This window comes from Hordeum vulgare, chromosome 1H (genome assembly GCF_904849725.1).
Source record: "Hordeum vulgare subsp. vulgare chromosome 1H, MorexV3_pseudomolecules_assembly, whole genome shotgun sequence".
NCBI lineage: Eukaryota > Viridiplantae > Streptophyta > Magnoliopsida > Poales > Poaceae > Hordeum > Hordeum vulgare.
Genome location: NC_058518.1, coordinates 77,919,893 through 77,939,071, shown reverse-complemented (window position 1 = coordinate 77,939,071; position 19,179 = coordinate 77,919,893). Strand labels below are relative to the sequence as shown.

Genomic DNA, 19,179 nt, shown 5'->3' with positions numbered 1-19,179 from the left:
GGAAATGGTGATTTCCTCCGTCCTTCGCCATGTGTTTATATTTTATCTATGTTTAAATTAGTTTGGACTGTACGTCGTTGAACTATGATGAGCTATCCTTATTTTGTGTGATGATGAAATGGTGATCCAATGAAATATGTGTGATGATCAACTTTTACATAGCGTTGTATGGATTTGTATGATTTTGAATGTTCGAATATGAAGAACTTGAATATAAAAGACATTATTTAAGACGTGCCTCATCCGTGTCCGCGGACGCGTCCAATGCATTGATGAACGTTTCAAGAACCGGATTTGCACCGTCATGGGTGTAGATGCTCTTAAGTCCAAAAGAACCGGCCGCACAGCCTATCCTATGACAAAATCCCATCCGATTATCATACCCCCTTCAAAAGAAAGAAAACTCCGATTATCATGCAAGGAGCAAGGATTCCAGCGAACGGAGGCCATTAGGTCAAAGTCGCGCTGAGTAGTTTTGATTTGCAGTGTGTTCCCCATCGACAAGCATTTATCCTCGGCAACACCATCTGTACCCAGCTGAAAATGCTATTTGACCCACGCTTCATTTCTCCCCGTCCTTTATTATCACTTTGTCCTCGAGCGGAGCGCGGTGGAGCGGGCGGCAGTCTGTCTCTCTTCCAATTGAAATTTTGAATCCTCTTCCCCCCATTCCCATTCCCTTCCCAGCTCCCCTCCCCTCCTCCTGCCCCAGGCTTCCACCACCGCGCCGCAGCCCGCAGAGCAGGCCGGAGCAGAGGGGAGAAGTCTAGTCGAGCCCGCACTCAGCAGATAGATCGATGGGGTGCGCGTCGTCGACGTTCACCGAGGACGACGAGCGCCGGATCATCGGGGTGTCAGCCTCCGCGTCCCACATCGTCTCCCTCACCTCCTCCACCTACGGCATCCTCACCTACAACCTCGCCACCTCCCCTTCCACCAAATCCGCACCCCCGCCGCCGCCGCCGCCGCCGCCTCCCCCGGCCACACCGCTCTCGCTCCCCTCCTGCAGGGCCAAGCCCAAGCCGCCCTCCGACGAGCAACCGGAGGCCGAGGTCATCAACTCGTGGGAGCTCATGGCCGGCCTGCACGACCCCTCCACCCCGGCCAAATCCAGGTCCCCGCGCGGGCCCGCCCGCAGGGACGCCGGCGACCGCCCGCCCCGCCCCATCCGCTTCCCGCTCCGCGCCATCGACGGCAACGCCGCGGCGCGCATCCTCCCCCCTCCGCCGCCGCAGCAGCGCTGCCCGCCCGGCGGCGCGCGCTGCGCCGTGCTCTACACCACCACGCTCCGCGCCGTGCGCGCCACCTTCGAGGCCTGCAACGTGGCGCGCGCGGCGCTGCAGTCCCACGGCGTCGCCTTCCGCGAGCGCGACGTCTCCATGGACCGCGGCTTCCGGGACGAGCTCCGCGCGCTGCTGCCCCCCGGCGCCCCGGCGGCGCTGCCGCGGCTGTTCGTGCGGGGCCGGCACGTGGGAGGCGCGGAGGAGGTGCTGCGGCTGGACGAGGAGGGCGCGCTGGCGCCGCTGCTTGAGGGCCTCCCCCGCGCGCGCTCCCACGGCTGCTGCGACGGCTGCGGCGGCATGAGGTTCCTCCCCTGCTTCGACTGCTCCGGCAGCCGCAAGGTGCTGTCCGGCGCCGGCGCGGCGGTGAAAGGGCGCCCGGAAAGGGGCGTGGTGCTCCGGTGCCGAGAGTGCAACGAGAACGGCCTCGTGCTCTGCCCCATCTGCTCCTGATCAGCTGGATTTTTCACCTCGCTGCATGGATCTACTCCAGTAGGTTTCAGTTCGACCTCCCCTGTTCTGCTGTTCAGATCGATGCTACTTGTTGTAACTGAGACTCTGGTGGGTTAACTGAGGGTAGTCGTCTGAGTTCTTTTCTGAATTTGAACTGCTTCGTATGTATTCAGAAAAAAAACTGAGCTTTGCACTGATGGGCAATGGGCATAGCAGTGAACAATAATTGAGCATCTCAACCTCGTCCTATGCTTTAGTACTCCCTCCATCATAGTATATTGAGGATATCACACCCGGCTATAGGACCTAGATGTTTTTCTATTGATAGGAAAAACCGGGACAACAAGCTATAAAAACGCCTAATTAGTCAAAAAATGACACATTAGTAACCCGTCCACTAAACGAGCGACTTCCTTGCATGCATTGGTGGAGATGGTTTCCAAAACACCCAAATTAATAGGCTAATTAATGTCATGCGTTTTATTTCCTTCTAATTATCAAAAATTATCGTTTTGGAGATACGCCCAATATACTGTAATGTAGGGAGTAGTTATTTCAGTCAAAATTTCTTAAAACATGAAAGCCTTACCCCCTTCATGAGCAAACTTGCTTCCTCAATGCGTTTATGTTGGCTCCATCCTTATCATCATGGCCTTTAATACATACTTCCTCCGTTTCTAAATATAAGTCTTTTTAGAGATTCTATTAGGGGCCTATATACGGATGTATATAAACATAAGAGTGTAGATTCGTTCATTTTGTTTCGTATGTAGTCCTCTAGTAAAATCTCTTAAAAGACTTATATTTACGAACGAAGGGATTATGTTTGAACATCAAATTCTGTAGCAATATATTTAGAAAATTTAATAGAAACTGCATGCTCTGTGTCTATTTGTAAGGCAAATTCTCATCTACTCCTTCTGACCTATTTCTCTCCAATTACAAGTATATTTAGGGACAGGAAGAATACGCTTTTGAAGTGTTGAATTTGAATACTCCCTCCGTCTCAAAAATTTTGTCTTAGATTTCTCTATATATGAATGTATCTAGTCACGTTTTAGTTCTTTGATACATCCATTTTTAGACAAACGTAAGGCAAGAATTTTGAAACGAGGTGAGTACTTGTGAAGATATTTACTGCCAAAATATCGGAATTCAGATTTTTTTTTAAACCAAAATGACATAGTAGTGTCGCTATTGCGGAAAGGGAGTTTTTGTCCAAACAGTAAAAATCCAAACAAATGATACTAGTAGTAAATAAAATAAAAAAATCAGATCTTTTATAGCACACGTGTTTGATTGTTCTACTATTAATATTCGATGTGCTCGTGAGAAAATAAACAAAATCACACTCTGAAAAAGCTAATTTTTGAAGCATTTGGGGGGTGTTTGTCTTGTTTTTTAACTGAAAGCATCACAAATGTGATCTCTTAAAGAAATAACGGTTTCGTGAATTTGTATTGCTATTTTATGAAATTTACTGTTTACCTAGGTGCATTTGCACTTGGGAGGAGAATGGCTTTTGCGCTGCTGATATTTTTTTCTCTTTTTCATGGAAGATGGAAGTCAACCCAGAGATTTTCGTTGACGCAAAAAATGGACACGCCGAAGCCGCCCGGTCGTCGGAGACAATACCGACGAGGGAGAAGAAGGACAATGATGGTTTTCGGCACATGAACGCCCGTCGCGCGTACACGAACATTTTTTCCCCATAGCTCCAACTCTGTCGCCATAGCCCGTTACAACGATGGCAGCGTCGGCTTTATACCCGAGCTGACGCCAGGGCACACACTTCCACCCACTAGCGCCTCGCGTTCCGCCCGCTTCGCGCGTGCCCACCACGCCCTCCGGCGCAAACGGTCCACGCCGAACCCTGCAGATCGCGCGTGACCACCGCGCGACTCGCCAACGGCCTAGCCCTAGTCTTGCGCCTACGCAACGCACCCGCACGGACACCCTCGTCTTGTGCACGCGTCTATGCATACACGCACCCGATGGCCCACCACGGCCGCACCCAACTCACCCCGATGCGCGCAAGCACACACGCCCGAGCCGTTCCTGGCCATGGCTTGCACTTTTATTTCCTACACTTACCCCCTAAGCTACGGCCCAGTTGGCATGCATGTCGGCGACCGCGGCCAGCGCCTTTCGTGGCTTGGGGCACTCCCATTTAAAGTGGTCCCACTGCCCACAGTTGTAGCAGCGCCCACGACACTTGCCTCCCCTGCCCAGCACCATGCTGCCGCAGTCGTCGTTGTCGTGGAAGCCGCCCCCGCCCTGCTGCCGCTACCGAGCCGCCCAGTGAGCAATGGTCAGAATCAGCTACTCGTCCCTCCGTTCGCCACCAGCCTGCATGCGCCGCCTCGTCCTCTCCTCGAACGTCTTGAGCCGCTTGAGCGCCTCCTCGAACGCCAAGGCGCGCACGTCGCAGATCTGCTCGATTCTGGCCACCGCCGCATACAGGCGGTCCGGCATGGAATCAAGGAGCTTCTTCACCATGGCGGCGTCGTCCATCGTTGACCCGAGCGCAGCGTAGCACGCGTCATCCCGTCGATCCTGCCGGCGAACCCGTCCAACGTATCCGCCTCTGCCATTCGTAGCCGCTCGAACTCGCTGTTAGAGCATATATCTCCATATGTGGTTTTGGTAATTGATGAAAATTCCTATGGACTAATGGTTGCCTTAAGTTACATTTATAGGATTTGTCCATAGGCACTTCTTGAAGTCCATCTGTTGGGTTCAAGGAGTTTATATGATGACCAAGATGGTATTCAAGGTATTATCCAAAGAATGGTCATAGAGACACATGGTTGATCAAGATCTCAGACAAAGAGTAAATCAAGATGATCAACACACAAAGCATACAAGATGTACCGAGAGGGATCAAGTGATCCCATGGTATGGTAAGCATTGTCCATTACGTGTTTGTGTACTAACACATGGGCTTCGTGAGAGTTCTATGTGGGGGTTAGGTGTGTTTCCATGGGCTTGCGTCAAAGGAAAGATCTCATACAACCCATGAAGTATGACGTCAAGTTGTGATCGTCATCAAGATTGCGATGTGCAAGTTCAAGCGGATCAGCACGAAGATATCATGCTTGAAGCTTGCCGTCCGTTGTGGTGGCAATGGACTTGTGAAGATATGCTGAAGAGTGGCTCACCCATAGTGAGTATGAGGGAGCAATCAACTAGTCTTCATCAAGCCAACGCAATCAAGAAAGGTGGTCCATCTTGAGGAAGCCAAGATCATCATCATCTAGCTCAAGAGGACGAGGTGCAAGGTATAGGTTTGCCCTTGATAGGTTTTTTGTTTAGGATAGATTGTTGTACTATCAAGGGGGGCTCTCAAGTGACTAGCTTGATCGTATCGTTCGTTGAGAGCTCAAACCATTTGCATCCTTGCATCATACTTCTTGGTTCTTGTTTGGTGTTTCTCTTTGTGAGTTTTAGAGCTTATGGTCATCTTCGTGACAAGCTCGAGTTCATCGAAAACGGAGTCCATATGCATCTACTATGATGTTTTCGATGTTGGAGTTTTTGCCGGTTCTTCATTCATAGAGGACTCACATCTCTATATCATTGGCATTTTCATATCTGCATGGTCTTAAGATTTCCAGTCACTGTTTGGATAGCTCTTGTCGTCCTGAATCCAACAAGCTTGGGTTTGCTCGATTCGGAGCTCGTATGCGAAAGTTATGGCCGTTTCAGTGGCGAGCGGTAGTACCGCTGGACCTAGCGGTAGTACCGCTAGAGCTGGCGGTAGTACCGCTGTCCCAGCGGTAGTACCGCCCCTGGCCAGCGGTAGTACCGCTCCAAGTTTTTAGTACCGTCATCTTTTCGGTTGTACTACGTCGGACATTTTTGCGAAGACTTTCTTGGTGGTGGTTGGCCCGGTAGTATCTTTGCGCTACCATGGGTTCAGCGGTAGTAACGCTACAGCCAGCGGTAGTACCGCTGAAGGGTCAGCGGTAGTACCGCTGCAGCCAGCGGTAGTACCACTGCAGCCAGCGGTAGTACCACCGGAGGGTCAGCGGTAGTACCACTGGGCTCGGGCTGTAAGTGGGGGTAACGGTCTGATTCCTTCCCCCACTATATAAAGGGGGTCTTCTTCCCTCTTGGCCTTATCTATCCGTTGAGCTCTTGTTCTACCTCTATTGTTGACATTCTTAGAGCTTGCTTACAATCAATCCCTCCAATGATTCTTGCTTGTTCTTGAGGGAAAAGAGAGAGGAGATCTAGATCCACATCTCCATCAATCACTTTCTCCTCTATGTGAGGGGAACCCCTTAGATCTAGATCTTGGAGTTCTTTGTGAGCTCCTTGTTCTTCCTCTCATATTTCTCCATAGCTTTCGTTGTTGTGGGGCGATTTGAGTGTGAGGGACTTGACCACTTCGTGTGTTCTTGCCATTGCATTGGTTGCATCGGTTTGAGTTCTCCACGGTGATACGTGGAAGTGAAGTTTGAGAAGCTTATTACCTTTGGTACTTAGTACCCTAGATATTGTTCTTTGTGGATGCTTTGGCGTCCTAGAAGCTTGATGGTGTCTCGGAGTTCAATCATTGTGGTGTGAAGCTCCGGGCAAGCGTCGGGGTCTCCAATTAGGTTGTGGAGATTAACCCGAGCAATTTGTACGGGTACCGGTAACCACCCCCAAGGGTTGTCACGTGTACGGGTTCGGTGACTGCCCCCAAGGTTTGCCATTTGTACGGGTTCTGTGACCGCCCTCAAGGGTCCCTTAGTGGAATCACGGCATCTTGCATTGTGCGAGGGCGTGAGGAGATTACGGTGGCCTTAGTGGCATCTTGGGGAGCATTGTGCCTCCACACCGCTCCAACGGAGATTAGCATCCGCAAGGGTGTGAACTTCGGGATACATCATCGTCTCCGCGTACCTCGGTTATCTCTTACCCGAACCCTTTACTTATGCACTTTACTTTGTGATAGCCATATTGTCTCTTGTCAGATATCTTGCTATCACTTAGTTGTTTATCTTGCTTAGCATAAGTTGTTGGTGCACATAGGTGAGCCTAGTTGTTTGAGGTTTTGTGCTTGACATATTAAACGTTAGTTTTATTCCGCATTTGTTCAACCTAAACCTTAATTATTTTAAAGCGCCTATTCACCCCCCCTCTAGGCGACATCCACGTCCTTTCACTCGCCGTGAAGAGTGGCCAGCCACACCACCTGAACCTGGTCCACGCCGGCGAACCTTGTCTTCAGGCCGTTCCACAGCTCCGTCGTTGTCTTCTTCGCGGAGTCCTGCAACAAGATCTCCTCGGAGAGCGCCCCCGAGCAGGTACGCCTGCGCCGACTTGTCCTTCTTGGCGACGATCGCCGGTGCTGAGTCCTCTGCGGAACCACCGCCTCCCACATCCCAGTCGCATCAAGGTTCGCCTCCACCTTGATCGCCAACACGGTGTAGTTCTCATCGGTGAGCACCGGACAGTTCCGGGACAGCGACCCGCCCGAACCGCCGATGTACGACACGAGGGACATCGCCGGCGAACACTCCCTCACACGTGGCTCTGATACCAAATGTTCACGCAAAAAATGGACTCGCCGGAGCCGCCCGGTCGCTGGAGACATTACCGGCGAGGGGGAAGAAGAACAATGGTTTTCGGCGCATGAACGAACGCCACACGCAAGACAACGTTTTTTCCCACAGCTCGAACTATGTCGCCACAGCCGTTACAACGATGGTCGTGTCGGCTTTATAGCCGAGCCGGCACCAGGGCACACACCCACGTCTTTGTTGGAAATATGCCCTAGAGGCAATAATAAATTAGTTATTATTATATTTCTTTTGTCAAGATAATCGTTTATTATCCATGCTATAATTGTATTGATTGGAAACACAATACTTGTGTGGATACATAGACAAAACACTGTCCCTAGTAAGCCTCTAGTTGACTAGCTCGTTGGTCAAGGTTTCCTGACCATAGGCAAGTGTTGTCACTTGATAACGGGATCACATCATTAGGAGAATCATGTGATGGACTAGACCCAAACTAATAGACGTAGCATGTTGATCGTGTCATTTTGTTGCTACTATTTTCTGCGTGTCAAGTATTTATTCCTATGACCATGAGATCATATAACACACTGACACCGGAGGAATGCTTTGTGTGTATCAAACGTCACAACATAACTGGGTGACTATAAAGATGCTCTACAGGTATCTCCGAAGGTGTCCGTTGAGTTAGTATGGATCAAGACTGGGATTTGTCACTCCGTGTGACGGAGAGGTATTTCGGGGCCCACTTGGTAATACGACATCACACACAAGCCTTGCAAACAATGTGACTTAGTGTAAGTTACGGGATCTTGTATTACGGAACGAGTAAAGAGAGTTGCCAGTAAACGAGATTGAAATAGGTATGCGGATAGTGACGATCGAATCTCGGGCAAGTAACATACCGAAGGACAAAGGGAATGACATACGGGATTATATGAATCCTTGGCACTGAGGTTCAAATGATAAGATCTTCGTAGAATATGTAGGATCCAATATGGGCATCCAGGTCCCGCTATTGGATATTGACCGAGGAGTCCCTCGGGCATGTCTACATAGTTCTCGAACCCGCAGGGTCTGCACACTTAAGGTTCGACGTTGTTTTATGCGTATTTGAGTTATATGGTTGGTTCCCGAATGTTGTTCGGAGTCCCGGATGAGATCACGGACATCACGAGGATTTCCAGAATGGTCCGGAGACGAAGATTCATATATAGGATGAACTCATTTGATTACCGGAAGGTTTTTGGAGTTACCTGGAATGTACTGGAAATGACGAATGGGTTCCGGATGTTCACCGGGGGGGGGGGGCAGCCCACCCCGGGGGAATCCCATAGGCCTTAGGGGTGCCACACGAGCCCTTAGTGGGCTGGTGGGACAGCCCAAGAAGCCCTATGCGCAGGAGAAAGAAAAATCAAAGAGAAAAAAAGGGGAAGTGGGAAAGTGGAGAAGGACTCCACCTTCCAATCCTAGTTGGACTAGGATTGGAAGGGGAGGACTTCCCCCCTTGCTTCGGCCGAATCCCTTGGGCCTCCTTGAGCTCCAAGGAAAGGCCCCTCCCCTCCCACCTATATATACGGAGGTTTTAGGGCTGATTTGAGATAACTTTGCCACGGCAGCCCGACCACATACCTCCACGGTTTTTCCTCTAGATCGCGTTTCTGCGGAGCTCGGGCGGAGCCCTGCTGAGATTAGATCACCACCAACCTCCGGAGCGCCATCATGCTGCCAGAGAACTCATCTACCTCTCCGTCTCTCTTGCTGGATCAAGAAGGCCGAGATCATCATCGAGTTGTACGTGTGCTGAACGCGGAGGTGTCGTCCGTGCGGCACTAGATCGGAGCGGATCGTGGGATGTATCGCGGGATGGTTCGTGGGACGGTTCGCGGGGCGGATCGAGGGACGTGAGGACATTCCACTACATCAACCGCGTTTCTTAATGCTTCTGCTGTGCGATCCACAAGGGTACGTAGATTGGTAATCCCCTCTCGTAGATGGACATCACCATGATAGGTCTTCGTGCGCGTAGGAATTGTTTTGTTTCCCATGCGACGTTCCCTAACAGTGGCATCATGAGCTAGGTTCATGCGTAGATGTCATCTCGAGTAGAACACAAAAGTTTTTGTGGGTGGTGATGTGCGATTTGCTGCCCTCCTTAGTCTTTTCTTGATTCCGCGGTATTGTTGGATTGAAGTGGCTCGGACCGACATTACTCGTACGCTTACGAGAGACTGGTTTCATCACTACGAGCAACCCCATTGCTCAAAGATGACTGGCGAGTGTCGGTTTCTCCAACTTTAGTTGAATCAGATTTGACCAAGGAGGTCCTTGGATGAGGTTAAATAGCAATTCATATATCTCCGTTGTGGTGTTTGCGTAAGTAAGATGCGATCCTACTAGATACCCATGGTCACCACGTAAAACATGCAACAACAATTAGAAGACGTCTAACTTGTTTTTGTAGGGTATGCTTGTGATGTGATATGGCCAACGACGTGATGTGATATATTGGATGTATGAGATGATCATGTTGTAATAGTTAATATCGACTTGCACGTGATGGTACGACAACCGGCAGGAGCCATAGGGTTGTCTTTAAACTAACGTTTGTGCTTGTAGATGCGTTTATTGTATTGCTAGGATGTAGCTTTAGTAGTAATAGCATAAGTAGCACGACAACCCCGATGGCGACACGTTGATGGAGATCATGATGATGGAGATCATGGTGTGGCGCCGGTGACAAGAAGATCGTGCCAGTGCTTTGGTGATGGAGATCAAGAAGCACATGATGATGGCCATATCATGTCACTTATGAATTGCATGTGATGTTAATCCTTTATGCACCTTATTATGCTTAGAACGACGGTAGTATTATGAGGTGATCTCTCACTAAAATTTCAAGCTCAAATTGTGTTCTCCCCGACTGTGCACCGTTGCGACAGTTCGTCATTTCGAGACACCACGTGATGATCGGGTGTGATAGACTCAACGTTCGCATACAACGGGTGCAAAACGGTTGCACACGCGGAACACTCGGGTTAAACTTGACGAGCCTAGCATGTGCAGACATGGCCTCGGAACACATGAGACCGAAAGGTCGAGCATGAATCATATAGTTGATATGATTAGCATAGAGATGCTTACCACTGAAACTATTCTCGACTCACATGATGATCGGACTTGAGATAGTGGATTTGGATCATGTACCACTCAAATGACTAGAGAGATGTACTTTTTGAGTGGGAGCTCTTAAGTAATATGATTAATTGAACTAATTGTCATGAACATAGTCTAATGGTCTTTGTGAATTACGATGTAGCTTGCGCTATAGCTCTACTGTTTTTATATGTTCCTAGAGAAAATTTAGTTGAAAGTTGATAGTAGCAAACTTTGCGGACTGAGTCTGTAAAACTAAGGATTGTCCTCGTTGCTGCGCAGAAGGCTTATGTCCTTAATGCACCACTCGGTGTGCTGCACCTCGAGCGTCGTCTGTGGATGTTTTGAACATCCGACATACACGTTTCTGATGACTACGCGATAGTTCAGTGCAAAATACTTAATGGCTTAGAAGCAAGGCGCGGAAGACGTTTTGAAACGTCACGGAACATAAGTGATGTTCTAAAGAGATGAAATTGTGATTTCATGCTTGTGCCCTTGTTAAGAGGTATGAGACCTCCGAAAAGATTCTTTGTCCACGAAGTAAAGGAGAAAAGCTCAATCCTTGAGCGTGTGCTCAGATTGTCTGAGTACGACAATCGCTTGAATCATGTGGGAGTTAATCTTCCAGATGAGATAGTGATGGTTCTCCAAAGTCACTGCCACCAAGCTGTGAGAGCTTCGTGATGAACTATAACATATCAAGGATAGATACAATGATCCTTGAGTGATTCGCGATGTTTGACACTGCGAAAGTAGAAATCAAGAAGGAGCATCAATAGTTGATGGTTAGTAAAACCACTAAGTTTCAAGAAAGGCAAGGGCTAGAAGGGATACTTCGTGAAACGGCAAAGCAGTTGCTGCACTAATGAAGAGACTCAAGATTAAACCCAAACCCGAAACTAAGTGCTTCTGTTATGAGGGGAACGGTCACTAAGGCGGAGCTACCCTAGATGCTTGGTAGATAAGAAGGTTGGCAAAGTCGAAAGAAGTATATTTGATATACATGATGTTGATGTGTACTTTGCTAGTACTCCTAGTAGCGGGAGGGTATTGGATACCGGTTCGGTTGCTAAGTGAGTAGTAACACGAAATGAAAGCTACGGAATAAACGGAGACTAACTAAAGGTGAGGTGACGATACGTGTTGGAAGTGTTTCCAAGGTTGATATGATCAAACGTCGCACGCTCCCTCTATCATCGGGATTGGTGGTAAAACCTAAATAATTGTTATTTGGTGTTTGCGTTGATCATGAACGTGATTGGATCGTGTTTATTGCAATACGATTATTCATTTAAAGAGAATAATAGTTGTTCTATTAGCTTGAATAAATACCCTCAATGGATTATTGAATCTCGATCGTAGTGTTACACATGTTCATAATATTGGTGCCAAAAGATGCAAAGTAATAATGATAGTACCACTTAGTTGTGGCACTGCCACTTGAGTCATGTTGGTGTGAAATGCATGAAGAAGCTCCATGCTGATGGATCTTTGTACTCACTCATTTTTGAAACGTTTGAGACATGCAAACCATACCTGTTGGTATAAATGCATGAAGAAACTCCATGAGAGATGGATCGTTTGGACTCGCTTGATTTTGAATCACTTGAGACATGCAAAACATGCCACATGAAACAAGAAGAGTAACTTGTTGGGAGTAATGCATTTTTTATGTGTGCAGTCCAATGAGTGCTAAGGCACGCAGTGAATATCATTATGTTCTTACTTCACTGACGATTTGAGTAGATACAGGAGTATTTACTTGATGAATCACAAGTCTGAAATATTGAAAAGTTCAAAGCAATTTCAGAGTGAAGATCATCGTGACAAGAGGATAAACTGTCTATGATATAATCATAGATATGAATATCTGAGTTACGAGTTTTGCTACGCAGTTAAGACAATGTGGAAATTGTTTCGCAGTTCATGCCACCTGGAACACCATAGTGTGATGATGTGTCTAAACGTCATAGCCACACCCTATTTGATATGGTGCATACTATGATGTCTCTTATCAAATTACCACTATCGTTTATGGGTTATGCATTAGAGACAACCACATTCACTTTAAATAGGGCAACGCGTATTTCCGTTGAGATGACACAGTATAGACCGAGGTTTAGAAAAATCTAAGCTGTCGTTTCTTGAAAGTTTGGGGCTGCGACACTTATGTGGAAAAGTTTCAGTCTGATAAGCTCAAACCCAAAGCAGATAAATGCATCTTCATAGGATATCCAAAACATCTGGATACATCTCCTATCTCAGATCCGGAAGCAAAGTGTTTGTTTCTAGAAACGGGTCCTTTCTCGAGGAAAGGTTTCTCTCGAAAGAATTGAGTGGGAGGGTGGTGGAACTTGATGAGGTTAGTGAACCGTCACTTCAACCAGTGTGTAGCAAGGCGCAGGAAGATGTTCCTGTGGCGCCTACACCAATTGAAGAAGAAGTTGATGATGGTGATCATTAGAGCTTCAGATCAAGTTACTACAAACCTCGTAGGTCGACAAAGGTCACGTACTATTACAGATTGGTACGGTAACCCTGTCTTGGATGTCATGTTGTTGAACAACAATGAACCTGCGAGTTATGGAGAAGCAATGGTGGGCCCAGATTCCGACAAAATGGCTGGAGGCCATGAAATCCGAGAGAGAATCCATATTTGAGAACAAAGTATAGACTTTGGAAGAACTATTTGATGGTCGTAGGACTATTAAGTAAAGATGGATCTTTAAAAGGAAGACAGACGATGATAAGTCACTATTAAGAAAAGCTCAACGTGTCGCAAAGATGTTTCCGACAAGATCAAAGAGTTAACTGTGATGTGACTTTCTCACTCATAGCAATGCTAAAAGTCTGTTGGAATTATGTTAGTAGTTGCTGCATTATTTGTGAAATATTGCACATAGGAAGTCAGGAAATTGTTTCCTCGACGGTTTCCTTGAGGAAAGATTGTATGTGATACAATGAGAATGTTTTGTCGATCCTAAGGATACTAACAAGTATGCAAGCTCCAGCGATCCTTCAGTGGACTGGTGCAAGCATCTCGGAGTTGGAATATACACTTTGATGAGATGATCAAAGATTTTGGGTTTGTACAAGGTTTATGAGAAACTTGTATTTCCAAAGAAGTGAGTGGGAGCACTATAGAATTTCTAATAAGTATATGTGGTTGACATATTGTTGATCAGAAGTAATGTAGAATTTCTGTAAATCATACAAGGTTGTTTGAAAGGAGTTTTTCAAAGGAATACCTGGATTGAGATACTTGAATGTTGAGCATCAAGATCTATGGAGATAGATCGAAACGCTTAATAGAAGTTTCAACAAGATGCATGCCTTGACAAGTTTTTGAAGGAGTTCAAAATAGATTAGCAAAGAAGGAGTTCTTGACTGTGTTGTAAGGTGTGAATTTGAGTAAGAATCAAAACTCGACTACGACAGAATAAAGAGAATAGACGAAGGTCGTCTTCTATGCCTTAGCCGTAGACTCTAAAGTATGCCATGCTGAGTACCGCACCTGATGTGTGCCTTGCAGCAAGTCTGTTAAGAGGTACAAAGAGTGATCCAGGATTGAATCACTGATCAGCGGTCAAACTTATCCTTAGTAACTAAATGGACTAATGAAATTTTCTCGATTATGGAGGTGGTTAAATAGTTCGTCGTAAAGGGTTACGTCGATGCAAGCTTTGACACTAACTATGAGTAGTGAAACAGATTTGTATGGTAGAGTAGATATTTGGAGTATTTCCGAATAGCACATAGTAGCAGCATCTATAAGATGACATAAAGATTTGTAAAGCACGCACGGATCTGAAGGATTGAGAACCGTTGACTAAAACCTCTCTCACGAGCAAGACATGATTAGACCCCAGAACTATATCGGTGTTGGATTCATTTAAATAACATGGTGATGTGAACTAGATTATTGACTTTAGTGCAAGTGGGAAACTGTTGGAAATATGCCCTAGAGGCAATAAAAATTAGTTATTATTATATTTCTTTGTTCATGATAATCGTTTATTATCCATGTTATAATTGTATTGATTGGAAACACAATACTTGTGTGGATATATAGACAAAACACTGTCCCTAGTAAGCCTCTAGTTGACTAGCTCGTTGGTCAAAGATGGTCAAGGTTTCCTGACCATAGGCAAGTGTTGTCACTTGATAACGGGATCACATCATTAGGAGAATCATGTGATGGACTAGACCCAAACTAATAGACGTAGCATGTTGATCGTGTCATTTTGTTGCTACTGTTTTCTGCGTGTCAAGTATTTATTCCTTTGACCATGAGATCATATAACTCACTAACACCGGAGGAATGCTTTGTGTGTATCAAACGTCACAACGTAACTGGGTGACTATAAAGATGCTCTGCAGGTATCTACGAAGGTGTCCGTTGAGTTAGTATGGATCAAGACTAGGATTTCTCACTCCGTGTGACAGAGAGGTATCTCGAGGCCCACCGGTAATACAACATCACACACAAGCCTTGCAAGCAATGTGACTTAGTGTAAGTTACGGGATCTTGTATTACGGAACGAGTAAAGACAGTTGCCAGTAAACGAGATTGAAATAGGTATGCGGATACTGACGATCGAATCTCGGGCAAGTAACATACCAAAGGACAAAGGGAATGACATACGGGATTATATGAATCCTTGGCACTTAGGTTCAAACGATAAGATCTTCGTAGAATATGTAGGATCCAATATGGGCATCCAGGTCCCGCTATTGGATATTGACCGAGGAGTCCCTCGGGTCATGTCTACATAGTTCTCGAACCCGCAGGGTCTGCACACTTAAGGTTCGACGTTGTTTTATGCGTATTTGAGTTATATGGTTGGTTACCGAATGTTGTTCGGAGTCCCGGATGAGATCACGGACATCACAAGGGTTTCCGGAATGGTCCGGAGACAAAGATTGATATATAGGATGACCTCATTTGATTACCGGAAGGTTTTCGGAGTTACCGGCAATGTACCGGAAATGAGGAATGGGTTCCGGATGTTCACCGCGGGGGGGGGGGGGGGGGGGCAGCCCACCCCGGGGCAAGCCCATAGGCCTTAGGGGTGCCACACGAGCCCTTAGTGGGCTGGTGGGACAGCCCAAGAAGCCCTATGTGCAGGAGAAAGAAAAATCAAAGAAAAAAAAAGGGGAAGTGGGAAAGTGGAGAAGTACTCCACCTTCCAATCCTAGTTGGACTAGGATTGGAAGGGGAGGACTTCCCCCCTTGCTTCGGACGAATCCCTTGGGGCTCCTTGAGCCCCAAGGAAAGGCCCCTCCCCTTCCACCTATATATACGGAGGTTTTAGGGCTGATTTGAGATAACTTTGCCACGGCAGCCAGACCACATACCTCCACGGTTTTTCCTCTAGATCGCGTTTCTGCGGAGCTCGGGCGGAGCCCTGCTGAGATTAGATCACCACCAACCTCCGGAGCGCCGTCACGTTGCCGGAGAACTCATCTACCTTTCCGTCTCTCTTGCTGGATCAAGAAGGCCGAGATCATCGTCGAGCTGTAGGTGTGCTGAATGCGGAGGTGCCGTCCGTTCGGCACTAGATTGGAGCGGATCGTGGGACGGTTTGTGGGACGGTTCGCGGGGCGGATCGAGGGACGTGAAGACATTCCACTACATCAACCGCGTTTCTTAACGCTTTTGTTGTGCAATCTACAAGGGTACGTAGATCGGAAATTCCCTCTCGTAGATGGACATCACCATGATAGGTCTTCGTGCGCGTAGGAAAATTTTTGTTTCCCATGCGACGTTCCCCAACTGTCTTCACTCACTCACGTCCCACAATCCTCCCGCTCAGCGCGTGCCCACCACGTGCTCCGGCGCGCACGGTCCACGCCGAGCCCTGCAGCTCGTGCGCGTTGACCGCACGACTCGCCAATGGCCTAGCCCTATTCTCGTGCCTACGTAGCGCACCCGCACGGACACCCCCGTGTTGTGCATGCGTTTACGCACACACGCACCCGACGCGCCCACCACGGCTACACCGGACTCGCCCCGGCGCACGCACGCACACACACCTGAGCCGTTCCTGGCCGTGGCTTACACTTCTATTTCTTACTCCCTCCGTCCCCAAATAAGTGACTCAAAAATGACTCAACATTGTATTAAAGTTATTATAAAAAAATCATTTTGAGTCACTTATTTTGAGACAAAGGAAGTACAATTTTTCTTGTAGATCAGACTTGTTGCATAAGTTGAGCTTCCTTCCCTTACAAGAAATTGGTGACTTCATCATAATTGAGCTCTTTGAGTTGAAGGATTTCTAAAACACAGGGATGAAATGACATGGCATCTTAATATAGACGTTTGATTCATGCATGACTAGGATCTTTTACATGAGGTTGGAGTGGATTATTATCTTTTCTATAAAAACTAGTACGTACTACAACAGAGTTTTAGGAGAAAATAATCCTCGGATTGAAATCCTGTGAATCAAACAACTATTGTAAGAAAAAACAATAAGGATCAGAATCCTTCAAAATTCCTTTGGAAATCCTTTAAAATAGGGATGCCCTTAAGCTGTCCAAATCGTCAGTATGGATATTGCATTTCCTTCTCCAATTGTTTGCTCATTTCCAAACTAGTTTGAAACACAATTTTGTAATGGTTTGAAGTTTGAACTTGGAATTTGAAAGAAATTACACTGACCCGGAACATTTTTTTATTTCGTTCAGATGTGGATATAAACAATCTAAAAACATCGAGCCATAGGCGCACAATATATATGCCGGCGTTACAATCACTGATCTGCCTTCTTCCCCAGCCCAAAGTCCGGCGACATGAACTCCGTGACCTTCCTCGCTGCGGGCCTGGCCTTGAGCTCCTCCCACCACGCCTTGACATGCGGGCGCTCCTCTACCATTGCCGCGTACTCCGTCTGCATGAAGTAGTGCATGAGCGGGAAGTGGCTGAGGTCGGCGAGGCTGACCGACTCCCCGGCGAGGTACTTGGACGCCGACAGCCGCGCCTCGTAGACCTCCAGCACCTTCCTCAGCTTGACCACGTTCTCGTCGACGACAGCCTGGTCGCGCGTGCCGCCGAGGAACGGGACGAGGAGGCACTGGATCGAGATGGCGCCCGCCACGGGGTGGTGCTGGTGGGCCTCCACCTCCAGCCACACGTCCACCATCGCCGCCGCCTCCGGCGAGCCGTCGCCCGCCAGCAGCTCCGGCTTGTACTTGCGAAGCACGTGCCTAGCGATTGCGCGCGACTCTGCGTGGAAATTTCTGATCACTGGTACAGGTTCTGCTTGACGATCTGTGGTGTAAACAGAGAAGAGACGATGATGGAATTACCGAAGATGGTGAGGTCGCCGTCCTCGAGAACGGGGACCTGGCCGAAGGGGTTCCTGGCGAGGAAGTCCGGCAGGAGGTGGTCGCCGGCCTCACGTTTCATGGGGACGAGCTCGTAGTCGACGCCTGCTTCCTCCAAGCACAGTAGCGCGCGCGCCACGAACGGTGAGACTGCCCACCCGTACACTTTCAGCGCCGGCGCCATTGCCTGTCGAGATAGCTCGCGTCCGCTTCTTGGAGTTGACTGTGGTACATAGCCGAGTTCATGATTAAATAGGTGCGCGCCTGCTGATCGTGAATCCGTGGTAGTACGTGTGTTCTTGGCGTCACTGCTTGCGTCCGAAGAAGTAAACTGTGGACACAGTCCCCAACTGCCTAGCCTAAACGAGCTATCAGGTCAAATGTTGGACTCAAATGCACATTATGTTTTTCTTAACACAATACAGATCATACACTTATCTCTATAAACTCACCTGCATACACACTTATCCCCATAAACACGTGCTAGTGGAAAACGGGCATTTGGCCTGGACCCTTTAGTCCTGGCCTCCCTCTGGGCCGGGACTAAAGGCCCGGCCACGTCGCCCCAAATCGCAATGCCGCCCATGAGGCTTTGGTCCCGGCCCGTAAGGAGCCTTTAGTCCCGGTTTGTGTCTCAAACCGGGACTAAAGGGCTACGCGGTGTGCAGCCCGCATGTGCGCCACCTTTAGTCCCGGTTTGTGTCTTAAACCGGGACTAAAGTCCTCTGCCTATATGTAGCACAACTCCCCTCTCCCCTCTTCCTTGCATTTTTCTTGGATGGAAGAGTGTGGGTGCGTGCTAGCTCTCCATTTTTTTTGATGCACTAGAGGTGTTTGTTGAAATGTGTGTTAGAGCGATGCCGCTTCAGTTCAGCGAACACAACTACGATATGAGATGCCCGAGCCACGCTTAAACCTCTTCCTCTTTATTTCTACTTATTCTAAAAGGTTAGCAACTATATTTCCTCGTTTAGACCGTGCGGTACTAATTTTTAGGATCGTCATTGTATTTGATATACTATCGTATAACGCAGATGAGCCATCCATGGATGTACGGTGATCGACGCACAACCGCTTACAGAGAAGGCGTGCATTCTTTTCGAGATGCAGCCGATGCGAACAAGCATGGTGGTGGCTATATGTTTTGGCCATGTGTTAAATGTCGGAATGAGAAGGATTACACTTCCTCAAGAGTTATTCAGAGCCACCTGCTTCGGTCCGGTTTTATGTCGGGCTATAATGTTTGGACCAAGCACGGAGAAAGAGGGGTTATGATGGAAGACGACGATGAAGAAGAAGAGAACGATGATGACAACTACCGATCTATGTTCCCTGAGTATGCTGATACCGCAATGGAAGACAATGAAGAAGAAGATTAGGATGAAGAACGGGAACCAGATGAGCCCGCTGATGATCTTGGCCGGGTCATTTCTGATGCACGA

The 19,179-nt window shown here is 47.8% G+C and overlaps 2 protein-coding genes across 2 annotated transcripts; one reads left to right on the top strand and one right to left on the bottom strand.

Moving 5' to 3' along the window:
• The first annotated feature begins 797 nt into the window (after positions 1-797).
• On the top strand, positions 798-1,930 carry LOC123396864 (uncharacterized protein At5g39865-like). Its single transcript, XM_045091658.1, has one exon. The coding sequence runs from the start codon at positions 798-800 to the stop codon at positions 1,731-1,733; it is 936 nt and encodes a 311-aa protein (XP_044947593.1). The 3' UTR covers positions 1,734-1,930.
• Positions 1,931-17,025: 15,095 nt separating this feature from the next.
• On the bottom strand, positions 17,026-17,956 carry LOC123407366 (glutathione S-transferase 4-like). Its single transcript, XM_045100483.1, has 2 exons — positions 17,720-17,956; positions 17,026-17,636 (listed from the first exon to the last, which is right to left on the bottom strand). Exons 1-2 carry the CDS (start codon positions 17,919-17,921, stop codon positions 17,164-17,166), a joined length of 675 nt encoding a protein of 224 aa, XP_044956418.1. The 5' UTR covers positions 17,922-17,956; the 3' UTR covers positions 17,026-17,163.
• Between the last annotated feature and the right edge of the window lie 1,223 nt (positions 17,957-19,179).